General features: G+C 43.9%; 1 protein-coding gene across 1 annotated transcript in view; it reads left to right on the forward strand.

Annotated features, from left to right (window-relative positions):
• sned1 (sushi, nidogen and EGF-like domains 1) overlaps window positions 1-15,744 on the forward strand; it is a 154,736-nt gene that overhangs the window by 103,728 nt on the left and 35,264 nt on the right. Inside the window, exons 14-17 of the mRNA XM_072573058.1 lie at window positions 542-658; window positions 3,805-3,978; window positions 9,078-9,191; window positions 11,853-12,146. Coding sequence (XP_072429159.1) covers window positions 542-658; window positions 3,805-3,978; window positions 9,078-9,191; window positions 11,853-12,146 — 699 coding nt within the window. The remainder of the gene's footprint in view (window positions 1-541; window positions 659-3,804; window positions 3,979-9,077; window positions 9,192-11,852; window positions 12,147-15,744) is intronic.

Genomic DNA, 15,744 nt, shown 5'->3' on the forward strand with positions numbered 1-15,744 from the left:
TCTTAGCCATGGTTAAATGCAGGGTTATGTAGGGACAGGGTAGAGGGGTAGGTCTGGATGGGCTGCTTTTCAGAGGGGTGGTGTGGACTCGATGGGCCAAATGGCCTGCTTCCACACTGTAGGGATTCTCTGATTAATATGATCCCAGCTGCAGCAGCATGAGGATAAAGGGGAAATAGATGTACAGGAGCATAAAGACAGGCCCACTGTGAAATATTGTGAGGTACTGGAATAATGGCGCGTCAATCATGCAAGTTTAAAGAGAGTGTCTTGACCAAGATAGATATAGCAATGCCAGTCAGATATGCCTGGATTTTCACTTTGGAACCAGTCCGTCAATGACACTGGGATTTGGGAGTATCACCTTTTAGATAATTGCAGCAATGTCTCAATGGAACAGTAGAAGACATCAATATAGGTTTACACCATTGGCATAAAGAGCATCTTACTCTGTGGTTTGTGTCTGGGTATCTGTTTATTCCTGTCTGACTCTGACTCCTTCTATCTGTTAACAGATCTCGTCTTGTTCCCTTCTGTGTAGGTAAGCCAGATCCATGTTCATCCAGCCCATGCCAGAATGGGGGCACGTGCTTCCATTACATTGGGAAATACAAGTGTGAATGCCCGAGAGGATTCACTGGACGGCACTGTGACACAGGTACACCATATACTGTCAATACAAAAGAACAGCAACCAAATCCCCTGTTGTGTAGCATTTCCCATTGTACAGCCAACCTATTTGCCATTGACCCCTATTGGCTAGGATTCCACTGCACCAAATTACTTTCCATTGATTATTTAGGGATAAAATCCCATCGGATGGAATCACTTTCTATTGACTCTCACTGTTAGAATCCCATTGACTAAATCCCTTTCCACTGATTTGCTGTTAGAATCCCAATGGATCAGATCTCACTGTGAGAATCCCAATAATCCAATGCCCTGACCTGAATTTGTGATAGAATCCTAATGGACTAAATCCCTTTCTGTTGATTCATTGTTAAAATCTCAGTAAGTCAGCTCACTCCTCATCAGATCTCTCAGTTAGAATACTATTAGATGAAATCTCTCCCCATTCATTTGTCAGCGTATAGAATCTCAATGAAGCAAAGCCTGATCTCTTTCACTTCTCCTATTTATCATTCCAAGACATTAACGCTTCCTAGCCACTCCAACTTTACAGAACCCCATTAGAATATAATGTTTCCCACTTACAGTCATAGAGATGTACAGCACAGAAACCCTTCAGTGTAACCCAAATTAATCTAATCCCATCTGCCAGCATTTGGCCCATATCCCTTTCAACCCTTCCTAGTGACGTATCCATCCAGATGCCTTTTGAATGTTGTAACTGTACCAACTCCCACTTCATCTGGCAGCTCATTCCATAAATGTAAACAATGTGAAAAAGTTGTCTCGGTCCTTTTTAAATCATTCCTCACTCACTTTAAACCTATGCCCTCTACTTTTGAACTCCCCTACCCTGGGAAAAAGACCTTGGCTATTCACCCTATCCATGCCCCTCATGATTTTATAAACCTCTGTAAGGTCACCGCTTAGTATTTGACGCTCCAGGGAAAATAGCCCCAGCCTAAACTGCCTCCCCCTCACAGCTCAAACCCTGGCAATATCCTTGTAAATCTCTATTGTACCTTAACTCCCATGTGTCAAATCTCAGTGGGTCAAACAGCTAACCATACTGTTAGGATATGGTAAGGGATATTTTGATAAAATGCCACTTAAGTATTGCTATTGGTAATATTATTACAGAGACCCCATATCTAAAATGTGAGAGTCTTTATTCTGAGTTAATTCTACCCTTCGGTAGATGCTGATATCTCAGCTGTGGGCCACATGGAAGGTATTGCTGTTGTGGTAATGTCACTGGTCTAATAAGTTTGGCTGATGTCCTGAGCACATGGTTTTGAATTTCACCATGGCAGTTGCTGAACTTTGAATTCTAAACACAAAACCAGTGTAAAGATGAACATTGTTACCATTGTCAATTGTCATAAAAACTCAAGAGCTTCACTAATATCCTTCAGGGAAGGGAATCTGTCAACAGTGCCTGGTCTGGCCTAAGTGTGATACCCCAATGGCAGCAATGTCATTGAGTCCGAATTGCCCCACGAAGTGACTGAGCAGGTAAGGAACTCCATAAGGAACGCATGACAGGAGCAAGATATTAGGTCCATTAAGCCTTCTCCACTTTTCTAGATCATGACTGGTCTTTTACCTCAATGTAAAGTGAAGAAATGAATCATTATCACTGCTATCAAGCAACATTTGTTTAACAATATCCTGTTCACTGATACTCAGTTTGATTTCCATGAGAGCCAGTCATCTCCTGACCACATTACAGTCCTAGTTCAAACATGGGCAAAATAACTGAAATACGGAGGTGAAGTGAGAGTGACAGCCCTTGACACAAAGGCCACATTTGACAAAGTGTGCATCAAACAGCCATAGCAAAACCTGAGTCAACCAGAATCAGAGCGAAACCACTCTACTTGTTGGTATCATACGTAGAACAAATGACGATGGTTATAGTTGTTGAATGTCAGCCATCACAACTCCAGGACATCTCTGCAGGAGTCCTTCAGGGTAGTGCCTAACACCAACCATCTTCAGCTGTTTCATCAATGAACTCCCCTCCACTATAAGGTCAGAAGTGAATGTTCGTAAGTGTTGGCACCATTCACGAATCCTCCGATATTGAAGCAACCCAGGATCAAATGCAGCAAGACCTGGACAATATCCTGACTTGGAGTGACAAATTCGCCTGGGCCTCTGGATTAATATCCAGTGACAATACCACAATGCCGCCAATAAACACCCTCATGGGGAACCTGGCGACCTGGTAACTTAGGAACTCTGCTGCCCAGAGCAGTGTACCTGCCTTTTTTGGTTCCGCTGTTGTCTATTTGACTGGAATTTTTTAATTTTCACTATGTATAACTAGAACTTCACAAAAGTACTTGCTCTTGCCTTCAGAGTTCATTAGGGTTCAACCTGTGGTGATCACTTTCTGAGCTATAAATATTGCGCTAGGTAACATTATCCTCAGATACGTAGCCAAATATTCACAACTTATTTCTGTCCCTTCATTCTTAATTCTTCCAGCATGGTTATTCCTCCAGGCTGCTCATCCAAAGAGGTAATTTTCAGAGGAACTGACAAGATAGGTTCAAGCAGAGTGTCAAACTGGTCTAGAGCATGTCAATTTCACTCCAGCAGGGTTATCTTCTAAGTTTGCAAATCCCCAGCTGTGAACGAGCCCCAGATTTTTCTCCAGATAAATGCTGAGAAGACCAAAAGCCATCTTCCTCAGTCCCTATCATAAATCCCATGCCATTGTCAACAATACTGTTACCTTCACTGGTCATTCTCTTCGTTTGGAACCTCAACATCCTATTTGACTCTGAACTGGGTTTCTGATGCTCTTTCGACCTGCTTCTGTGTCCTGCCTTCAGCCTAGTCACACTAAAGCCCTAATCTGAGATCATGTGACCTCCACGTGGCCTCTATCTTTCACCCTTTCACCTCAGCCAAACGTGCTGTGAATATACCCACACCAGATTAGTTCACCACTGTCTCCACTGGCCCTCTCGCTCTTGAAACCTCACATTTTGTATCTCCATGTTCATTTTGTATGTGGCCTTTGCCCTCTATGTGCTGCACCTCCCTTAGACTGAATAATTATTTATATCTGCATGAAATTGTTTCTATAAAAGACACTGTTTGAAGTCTGTACCCATCCAATGAACTTCTTTGCCTCAAAACCTGCACATCTTGTTTCTTTAGAGGTGGATTGTGGGATCCCCAGCGAGGTGAAGCATGCTGAGGTGCTCATCTCTTCAACCAAGTATGGCTCAGTCGCTCAGTATGTTTGCGAAGCGGGTTACACAGTACAGCCCAGCCCAGGAGAGAGTACCTGTCGATTGGATGGAAGGTGGAGTGAAGCACCAACCTGCGAAGGTAAGTGAAATGGTCACACCACCGATGTGTTGGCTATCCCTCCTGAAAAGTGGCGGATACCTCAGTGCAAGTTGCAGGCTAAAGATACCTTTTATTTACCTCACAGGCTGTGGGTGCCGTTGGCTGGGTCAGCATTTATTGCCCGTCGCTTATTGCTCTTGAGAAGGTGGTGGTGAGCTGCCTCCTTGAACTGCTGCAGTCCATGTGCTGTACGTAGACCCACAATGCCCTTAGTGAGGGAGTTCTTGGATTTTGATCCAGAAACAGTGAAGGAATGGCGATATATTTCCAAATCAGCTGTTTGAGTAGCTTGGAAGGGAATTTGCAGGTGGTGTTGTTCCCGCATATCCGCTGCCCTTGTCCTTCTCGAAGGAAGTGGTCGTGGGTTTGGAAGGTGCTGTCTGAGGATCTTTGGTAAATTTCTGCAGTGCATCTTGTAGATAGTACACACTGCTGCTACTGAGCATCGGTGGTGGAGGGAGTGGATGCTTGTGGATACAGTGCCAATCAAGCCGGCTGCTTTGTCTTAGATGGTGTAAGGCTTCTTGACCATTGTTGGGGCTGCACCCTTCCAGACTGATGATGCATCCAGACTTATTCCTTGTAGATGGTGCACAGGCTTTCAAGAAACAGGAGTTGGTTCTAGACAGAAATGGTTGTGGGTTTGGAAGGCACAGTCTAAGGATCTTTGGCTAGTTTCTGCCTGGGTAAGGCCAAGGGGATTTGATGGGTTTTTGTAGTTTGAAATGTTGAATAATGGATACCCGGGAGTGAGGTACAAGCTCTCATTGAGGGCTGCATGTGGTTTAAATATTGAACAATAGAAACTGAGGAACGAATTACACGTGCTGGAATCTAATCATGGGGATCAGTTGGTTTATATATGGAATAGTGGGTAATCAGTTAGTGAATTTAATCATGGGGTCTTGATCTCTATTGCTTGAGACCCCCTGTTGCCATGTACATATTAGAGTTAATTTTCTCAGCACGTCATTTACCCACCTTTATCTACCTTTAACTAATCCATTTCTAAATTTATGGGCCAGACATTTCTCTTTTGTGGTTGGAATAGTGTCTGCTGAGGTGTATTTTTGCCTATGCTGGTGTTAAAACACCTCCTGATTTTGCTTACTTCTTACATTGTTGAGGAATTGATTTCCAAGACTTCATGATGCTACTACACCTTTCTCTTGCCCTTCTTGCCTCTGGCTCCTTCCTTCATGTCTGGTACGTTGGCCAAAGTGATGGGGAGTTTACTGGTTTGTGCTGACATCCATGCACTTACCAGATACTGCAGGGGTCACACTTAGCTTAAGTTTTACAGGACGGGTCTGGCTGTCGATGTACCCAAGAGTTTATTGAGTTTTGTGCGCTGGACGTAGTGCAAGGGAAAGATTGGGCATAAGTGAAGGAGCAAGGAGAAAGGAGCAAGAGTAACTTGTTCGATTGATCGAGTCTGTTTCACCATTTGAAAGAATTGTAAATGATCTTCTACCTCAAATGTACCTTCCCACACAATCCCTACATCCCCCGATTCCCATAGAATCCAAAAATCTATCACCCTCTATCTTAAGGATATGTATGCTTCCACAACTCTCGGGGTCAGAGAATTCCAAACACTCAAAAACTCTTTGAGTGAATAAGTTCTTCTCATCACAGTCTTGGATGGCTGACTCCATTTCCTGAGACTATCACCCATGTCTTAGATTCACCAGCCCCCAGCAGAAACATTCTCCTGGCATCTATGCTGTCAAACCCAAGAAGAATTTTGTATGTTTCAAATGGATCACCATATGTTTAAAACTCAGTTGACTCGATATTTATCTCTGTAGAAATTAATCTCATGAGCTTTCTTTCCACTCCTAAGGCAGGTGTATCTTTCCTTAAGGATACTGTAAAAACAGAAAAGTGAACTTCAGATTTTGTTTCAACAATGTCACGTGTCATAGAATCCCTACAGTGTGAAAACAGGCCATTTAGCCCACACCAACCCTCCAAAGAACACCCCACCCAAAACCACCCATCCACGTAACCCTGCGTTTCCCATGGCTAATCCACCTAGCCAAGAACAATTACGGGTAATTTAGCCTGGCCAATTCACCTAATCCGCACATCTTTGGACTGTGGGAGGAAACCGGAGCACCCAGACAAAACCCAAGCAGACACTGGGAGAATGTGCAAACTCAACACAGACAGTCGTCCGAGGGTAGAATCGAACCCAGGTCCCTGGTGCTGTGAGACAGCAATGCTAACCACTGAGCAAACCATGCCACCCCAGTTATTTCAGTTATCTCCCTGTATAATCCAACCCTTTTGTAATAAAGATTGGTATTGTCATTTACATTTTGACTTGCTTATACCTCCATATGATATTACTGGGATTTGTGTACAAGGGCTCTAAATGCTGACTCTAAGTGCAAAGTGTTTGCCAGCGTCTCAAGATTTTCAAAATGTTCAGCCCTTCTACTTTTCTGATCAAAGTGGATAACTTCACATTTCATCACGTTATTTTCAAGCTGCCCACTGTGTAAATGCTGTTGTAGTATCTCTACATTCAGCTTAGTCTCCCACATGACTCTGCATCATCAGCAAACTTGCAAATGTTACTGCAGGTCCCTTCAACTAAACCTCTGATATAGAGTGTAAACAACTGAGGCCAACAGACCCAACCTTGGAGGTACACAGCTAGTTTCAGCCAACTAAATGGAAATGTCCTGTTTCTTCCACCTCTCTGCCCTTGCCGTTAACCATTCCTCAAACCAATTTAATACATTGTGCCTAATACCATGAACCTAATTTTGTTAAAACTCTATTTTATGACAACTTAGCAGAACATTTTTGAAAAGCTAGGTGCACGAAGTCCATGGTTCTCCTTTCCCTGTGCTACCACTTCCAACCTCCGAAAGTATTGGGAGGTTTTTGAAACATGACTTCAGATATCCACATTTACTCAGTCCAATCGTATTGTGATTTTTGTAAGATTACCATGTGCCGAAAACACATCTAGAACATTCCCTCTTAATGCTGTCAGGTCGATTGGTCTTTAATTTCCCTTGCTTCTGTCTCTGTCCCTGCTTTGCTTGAATGACAGGGTGCCAATTTGTACTTGCCAATCTAGGGAGACTGTTCCAAAATCCAGGAAGTTCTGGAGGTTCAAAACAGATGAGCAGCCTTTATTTCTGTGGCCATTGGCTGCAGAATGCCAGGTCAAATTTTATTTCCATTAATTTATTCAGAGCTTTCTTTTTTTTAGCTGATACCAATAATCTTTGAGTTTCACATTCTCACTCGACCATGTGGTCGGCATGGACAAGTTGGACCGAAGGGTCTGTTTCCATGCTGTACATCTCTGTGACTCTATGACTCCATATCTGGAACATTTTCTTAGTCTTCTTTCATGAAGTATTTGTTTAGTGTCTGCGCCATTTCCTTATTCCCTAGTTCCTGGGATAATGAGTTGTCCTACCAGAAGAGACTGAGGAGACTGGGACTGGGTTCTTTAGATTTTACGAGAATGAGGGGTGATCTCATTCCAACACACAACATGCTTCTATGTCCCGACAGGGTCAGTGGAGAAAAGGCGTTTCATCCTTCTGGGATGGAGAGATTGAAGAATCTGAAACTAGCAGACTCTATGTCAAAATGAAGATGTTATAACCAAAATGAGATGGAATTTATTCACTCAATGAGTGATGAATCTTTGGATCCCAATGGGCTTTGGAGCCCAGATGATGCATGTATTCAAGACAAAGATCAATAGATTTCTAGATATTAAAGACATGGGATAATGCAGGAAAATAGCATTGAGGTGGAAGATCGGGCATGATATAGATAAATGGAGGAGCAGGCTCAAGGGGCCAAATGGTCTATTCCTGCTCCTGTATCATGTGTTGCTACCTTCATGACAGTGTCTAATGATGAAGTAAATGAGAAACAGAAAAGCTTTTCTAATGATTTCAACAAACATTAAAAAAGTCACTATTGTAGGTGTTTTAAATCAATATATGTTATGGTATACCTCTGGAGCAGGTGGGACTTGAACCCAGAACCTCTGGTCCAGAGGTACAGACACTACCACTGCACCGCAGGAACCTACGATGTAGTGGTTTGATTAATGCTGGAATTATAAATCAGCACAATTCTGTTTGTATCCTTGAGTTTGCAGTCCACCTCACTCTGTAGTTAGAATTTACATCTTACATATTCCCTCGTGCGTCAATCTTGATGACCATTCATAGAGTCATGCAGATGTACAACACAGAAACAGACCCTTCAGTCCAACTCGTCCTTGCCGATCAGATATCCTAACCTAATCTTGTCCCGTTTGCCAACATTTGGCCCATATCCCTCTAAACCCTTCCTATTCATACATCCATCCAGATGCCTTTTAAATGTTGTAATTGTACCAGCCTCCACCACTTCCTCTGGCAGCTCATTCCATACATGCATCACCCTCTGCACGAAAAAGTTGCCCCTTAGGTCCCTTTTAAATTTTTCCCCTCTCACCCTAAACCAATGCCCTCTAGTTCTGGACTCCCCCCACCCCACCCCAGGGAAAAGACCTTATCTATTTACCCTATCCATGCCCCTCATGATTTTATAAACCTCTATAAGGTCACCCCTCAGCCTCCGATGTTCCAGGGAGAACAGCCCCAGCCTATTCAACCTCTCCCTATAGAGCAAACCCTCCAACCCTGACAACATGTTTGTAGATCTTTTCTGAACCCTTTCAAGTTTCACCATATCCTTCCGATAGGAGGGAGACCAGAATTGCACACGTGACATTACCGTGGAAGCAGGTCATCGGAAATCGAGACAGAAAACGCTGGGGGATCTCAGCTGGTCTGGCAGTATCTGTGGAGAGAAGGAAACATTTAACATATCAAGCCCAGTGTGACGCTTCTTCAGAACTGAAGAGAGCTGGAAAATGATTTTTTATTTAATCCACTGACAATGCAGGAAGAGGAACAAGTGGAACTGAGCGTGAGGGTAATCAAAGTAAATGACAAAGGGGGTGTTGATGGTGGTAAAAGGGGAGGTTTAGGTGCAAAGCAGGTGATGACCATTCAGTAATGTTGTGTTTCTTTATGTTGTGCCAGTTGTGAATCCTTGTGTTCTAAGCCCCTGTGGTGCTCGTGGTTTCTGCCGCACTGTAAATGAATCGTATATCTGCACATGTAAAGTTGGATACTCGGGAAAACACTGTGACGCAGGTAAGGGACAGGCGGTAAGGACTCACGGTGAACCATTTATATAGGTACAAGCAAAGGGGGGAGTGGTAGAACATTAATATATGGAGCTGTACGTGACAAACTATCACGACAGGCATAGGGCAAGGCAGGACTGACCATCAGTATAGGCATGAGAGGAAGTGAGAGTGACGGGTAAGCAGTACAGGCATGAGAGGAGGTGGGAGTGACGGGTAATCAATACAGGCATGAGAGGAGGTAGGAGTGACGGGTAATCAGTACAGGCATGAGAGGAGGTAGGAGTGACAGGTAATCAGTACAGGCATGAGAGGAGGTGGGAGTGAAGGGTAATCAGTACAGGCATGAGAGGAGGTGGGAGTGACGGGTAATCAATACAGGCATGAGAGGAGGTAGGAGTGACGGGTAATCAGTACAGGCATGAGAGGAGGTAGGAGTGACAGGTAATCAGTACAGGCATGAGAGGAGGTGGGAGTGACGGGTAATCAGTACAGGCGTGAGAGGAAGTGGGAGTGACAAACAATCAGTATTGGCGTGAGTGGAGCAGGAATAATCTAAGAGAAAAAGGGGGGAGTTTGGAATGATTTGAAAGACCTCAAAATGCTATTACAGCAAGACTGCGGTTCCAAAAATAAACATTGTCGTGCTCCCAGTGAAAGAAGGTTCCATAGGGGACTGCTTCCCCTAACATCAGAGACAACTCCGTATGGGTGACAAGTAACAAAATGATTACACCTCACTATCAGAAATATTCAACGTGTATGCTTACTCCTTGCTGTGCAATGAATGTGGATCAGACCTGCAGCAAGGTCAGTTGGACTTATGACATTTGATGACATTTCTGTTTGACAGTTGTAGTAGATTCCCTTTTGGAAGGGGAGCAACGTAGAGTCAGCAGGTCAATTGTCAAAGACCTGCTTGGATTTTTTTTTCCAGAAATTTGCTGCTCCTGACTGAAAACTGGGGACGAACTTCCCAGTTACCATTCTCAGAAAGGATCTGGATAGAAATTTGTTTGGGAGAGGACTACAGGTCAAGGAAAAAATAGACTAGTGTTGTTCAGGAGGAATTATTGAATCACTGAAGGTGCAGCTGAAGTTTAGTTTTATTGTTAAAACCAAATCTGCAACATTGTGTGATCATTTGTCAGTTAGAGACCACCTCATTAAAATCAAAACAAAACAGATTGTAACCTATCAAGCTAGGTTTTAGTCTGGGACTTGTCTTGTTCAGTAATAACATCACTTAGGATCACAACAGTAAGTCATAGGCACAGCAAGCAAGAGGTATGGTGGCCATCACCACAAGGGGAGTTATAGACAATAGACAATAGGTGCAGGTGAAGGCCATTCTGCCCTTCGAGCCAGCACCACCGTTCATTATGATCATGGCTGATCATTCCTCAATCAGTATCCTGTTCCTGCCTTATCCCCATAACCCTTGATGCCACTATCCTTAAGAGCTCTATCCAACTCTTTCTTGGAAGTATCCAGAGAGTTGGCCCCCACAGCCTTCTGGGGCAGAGCATTCCATACACCCACCACTCTCTGGGTTGAGTACAAGAATAATGATACTTTGTTGCTGATGTATAGATCCTTGAGGTGATCTCAACAAGAGCATTGTGTACAATTTTGCCGTCTATCTCAAGAGGGATACACTTGCCTTCCAAGAAGAATGAAATTCTGTATTGCCTGGATGTGTGAGAATGTAGGGTGATCCAACTGCAGCTTGCACTTGATGGTAACATGACCTGGTGGATATGGCTGGGATGTTTCCCCTGGTTGATGAATCTAAAACCAGGGTCACAATTTCAGGATAAGGGACAGGTCGTTTTAAGTCTGAGATGAGGAGGAATTTCTTCACTCAGAGGATGGTGAATCTTGCCATTCCCCTACCCCAGAGGGCTGTGAAATTTCAATCACTGAACAGTTTCAAGACAGAAATCTGTCAATTTCTGGAGACTAATGGCATCCAGGAGTATTGAGGTAGTGTAGGAATGTGGATCGAGGAGGTGATCAGCAATGATATAAACTAAATGGTGACTGAATGGTCTACTCCAGTTCCTATGTGATGTACAGAAGGGAATTTAATGGTGCCCGTCCAGCTGACATAAATCAAGGTGTGGGCAAGACCAGATAAAATAAAGTTGGTGGTCTATCTGCCATCTATTTGCCCACCTCAGACCTATTACACTTATTACAGGGTAATTGCACCTTCTTACAAACAGAAAGCCAAGTTGTTTCCTTTTGTGCTGTAAGATTCAGTAGCCAAAGAAATTAAATGGGTTGGATAGGGTCCATGTTGAGAGCTGTTGAGGGAGATTAATTGAGAGAGGAAGATTGAACATTGGAAGACTAAATGCTGCATGATCGTGCAGCGTGTGTGTTGGCTGTGGAAGGGAATGAACTAGGAATGGGGCAGATCTACATGGCCTGTAAAAGGAGATGTAAATGGATTGCAGAGCTTTTTGGGGGGGTAAGAGTGTGAACGGGATGGAGGATGAATGGATCTGTCACACCAAATATACCTTGCACTCTGATCCCCACCCAATGGAAGTGGCAGCAGAGCTGAGTTCACAGCAGAGGTGTGGAGAAACTCGAACTGAGGAGTTGCTGATGGCCGGGAGCAGTGCCTCCCTCTTCATTTCTGTCTCATTTTGTCTCCCAGAACTTGCCCCACCAGCAGCCCTGAAGGTGGAAAGATCAGAGGGTAATGAGATCGAAATCTCATGGCAAGCCCCAGAGATCGACAGTGCACAGGAGCTGATCGACGGCTTTGCAGTAACCTACACATCCTGTGATGGAAAAGTGCGCAAGACTGACTTTGTCAACAAAAGCAGATCACGGCACCGGTTGAGGCCACTCTCCCCAGGAAGACTTTACAATATTTCTATTTTCTCAGTCAAGCGAAATGTCAATCAGAACGATATCAGCAAGCCCGCTGTGCTCCTTGTGTGGACAAGTAAGTATCTTCATTCCATGCTTTGTTCAAACATTCCCTCAATTGTCCCCCTTCTCCCAACTGGGTCTGAACACCATCATTTTTAGTCATTGGAAACTTGAGACAAATTTACAGTTTGCCCCTTAAAGAACGCAGGTTAAAAAAAATACTGAAGCAAAAGCAGAAGTTGCTGGAAAAGCTCAGCAGGTCTAGCAGCATCTGTGAACAGAAATCAGAGTTAACGTTTCGGGTCCGGTGACCCTTCCTTAGAACTGACGTAGCGATGAAATTGTCAGTTTATATGCAGAAGAGAAAGTTGAGGGAAGGGGGTAAAATTGGACAGACAAAGGAGTAGATAACAAATTGGCTTGGAGAATGAATAGCTGTTCATGGTGACCATTAGTGGGTAACAGTAGGCAGTGTGTCGTGGCAGACTATGTGATAACAAGGCCTGGTCTGTGGGGTTGGGGATGAGCACATGGGAGAGTTCAGACCTAAAATTATTGAACTCAATATTGACAATGAATAACAAAAACCACTAAAGGATGCTTTACTGTTTGCAAGCTTAGTGTTAGCATTTTGTAACTGTATGCCAGATTATGCCAGTCTCCCAGAATGGCTAAATTATGACATCTCATTAAAGAGTGAATTTGCAATATGTCGTGTCTATTAAGGCCTCAGAACATCTTAATGCACTTAAATACTAAGTGTTCTAAATTAGGAAACTGTATCAACCAATCGTGTACAATAAGGTACTATAAACTACAATATGATAATGACCAGGTCATCTCTTTTAATGCTTTTGGTTGCAATGTGAATATTGCTCAGTACACTGGGGAGATCTTCTTGGAAATAGGATCATTGAACTGCACATGAGAGGAAAGGTTGGAACTCTGTTTGGCATCTCATCCAAAAGCTGCACTTTTGACAGTGCAGCATTCTCTCAGAGCTCAACTTGGACTGTGTTCAAATCTCTGGATTACCACTTGAACTCATAACCTTTTGATTCCGAGGCCAAGAGTGACCAGCTGAACATTCACCCAGTATATTCCAGCCCATAAATGTTCCCTAACAACAACAAAAATTGATTTTAAACAAAACCTATGTTTAATTAACAATTGGATCTTTCGGCCTTACATGATCATTACATGAGCATTACATGATCTCATATTCCTGTCCTTACAAAATAATGTACCATTGGATATATTCAGGCTCATTTTCAAGGAGTTGGGCCTATTAAGAAGAATTTAAAATGGAAGTGAGATCCGATATTGGAGCCTCTGTTTCCATATCCAGTGCATCCCACTTCTACCGATGGGGGAAGGGGACAGGATGCACATCATACCAGAGGGACGCCTGAACTCAGCTGGGCCATTTCAAATTGCTGCTGAGTTTAAACAGGCCACATCTTGACTGTCCTGAGAGCCTTAGCCTCAATTGTAAGAGTCACAAATCACTGGAGCGAATGGAAATGCTCTCTAAGGTTGCTCTGTTTAAACGCCATGATCTGAAGTTTCAGTTTCTGGCTCATTAAGTGTAAAACAAAGGCTTAAATTATGAGTTTTAGATTAAAAAAACCTCTGCCTGACTGCCTCGATTGTCAGTCATTTTCTCCAGTGTGTCTGTTCTTGATTTGGAGGTGTTGGACTTGGGTGTACAAAGTTGAAAGTCACACAACACCAGGTTATGGTCCAACAGACTATAATCTGGTGTTGTGTGATTTTAAACTTTGTATTGGTTCTGGTGATTTTGGACATCGTTAGCTGGCCCCACTGTTCATTGCCCATTCCCAATTACCCCTGAGAAGATGATGGTGTCCTTCCTTCTTGAACTGTTGCAACACTTGGTGTGTAGGTGTTTCTAGAATGCTGTTGGGAAGGAGGTTCCAGAACTTTATAGGACCTGGTGACAGTGAAGGAATGGTAATATCCTTCCAAACAGGGTGACTTGGTGAAACCTGGTTGGGGCTGCCCTTGCCATTTTAGGTCATTGACAGCCTGTTAAGGGTGGGCGCATGGCCACTGCAACCTAGTCAGAGCTCCGTGGCAGGCGCCATCACTGCATCAGAACCCACAACCCCAGTAGGTGAGGTTGCACCCCACTTTGGGAAGACCTGTCCTAGCTGTTAGAGATTGTGGGTTTGGACACTGCTGACAAAGGATTCCCGGTCAGTTGCCATCATGCCTATTGTAGATTATACACACTGCTGCCTCTGTGTGTCAGTGGTGCAGGAAGTGAAGGTGGTGGTTGCGGTCCCAATCAAGTTGTCTACTTTGTCCTAGAAGATGTCAAGTTTCTTGAATGTTAATGGAGTTGCACACATCCAGGTAAGTGCGGAGTATTCCACCACACTCCTTGTAGATGGTAGACAGACTTTGAGGAGTCAGGAGGTAATCATCTTCAAATTTCCAGCCTCTGACCTGCGGTTAGAGCCGCAGTATTTCTGTGACTGGTCCAGTTCACTTTCTGGTCAACCATGAATGTTTCATTACTTTTCTCAATCCAAGCCTGAGTGTTGTCCAGGTCTTGACCCTGTATACAGGGGGCTGTTCTGTATCTGAGCAGTCATGAATGGAGTTGAATGTTGTGCAATCACATTTAAGTGGTTAGCACTACTGCAACTCAGCACCAGGGACCCAGGTTTGACTTTGCGTGGACTTTGCACCTTCTCCCAGTGTCTGTGACGGTTTCCTCCCATAGTCAAAGATATGCAGATTAGGTGGATTTACCATGAGAAATGCAGGGTTACAGGGATAGGGGAGGGGAGGGATGGGTCTGGGTGGGATGCTGTTCAGAGGGTCAGTGTGACTAGATGAGCCGAATGGCCTGCTTCTACACTGCAGGGATTCCATGCTTCTAATCTCTAATGACAAAGCAAAGGTGATTGATGAAGCAATGAAAGGCTGTTGGGCCAAGGACAGTACCCTGAGTAACTTCTGTAGAGATGCTTTGGAGCTGAGATAATTGACCTGCAACAACCACATTCATCTTCCTTTGTACTAGCTATGACTCCATCCAGTGGAGAATTATTCCCTTGATTTCCATTAACTCCAGTTTCACTTGGGCTACTTGGTGTTAAGGGCTGTCATTCTCACCTCACTGCTTGAGTTCAACATTTTTTTGTCCATGGTTGGACCAAGTCTGTAATGAGGTCAGGAGCAGAGTGGTCCTGGCAGAATACAAGCTGAGGGTCAGTGAGCAGGTTATTGCTTTGCAAGTGCTGTTTGATAACAATATCAATAACTGCTTCCATCACTCTGCTGAAGATCAAGTGGGCAGATGGGGCCGCCATTGGCTGGGTTGAATTTGTTCTGCATTTTGTGTACAGGACATACCTGGACAATTTAAAGGGAGCGGTGGCCTTGTGTCATGACCACTCGGCTGTTAATCCAGAGATCCAGGTAATGTTCTGTGGAAAACCAAAGAAAAACTGAAAGAACCGTGGGTGCTGGGAATCAGAAACAAAAACAGCAATTGCTGGAAAAGCTCAGCAGGTTTGGCTGCGTCTGTGGAGAGAAATCAGAGTTAACATTTTGGGAAGGAGGTAGAAATGGCTGTGCAGTGTTGGGAGACTATGAGCTTGTAGGCAGTGGGGAAGGGGAGATCTCCAGATGAAATG

This window comes from Chiloscyllium punctatum, chromosome 6 (assembly GCF_047496795.1).
Source record: "Chiloscyllium punctatum isolate Juve2018m chromosome 6, sChiPun1.3, whole genome shotgun sequence".
NCBI lineage: Eukaryota > Metazoa > Chordata > Chondrichthyes > Orectolobiformes > Hemiscylliidae > Chiloscyllium > Chiloscyllium punctatum.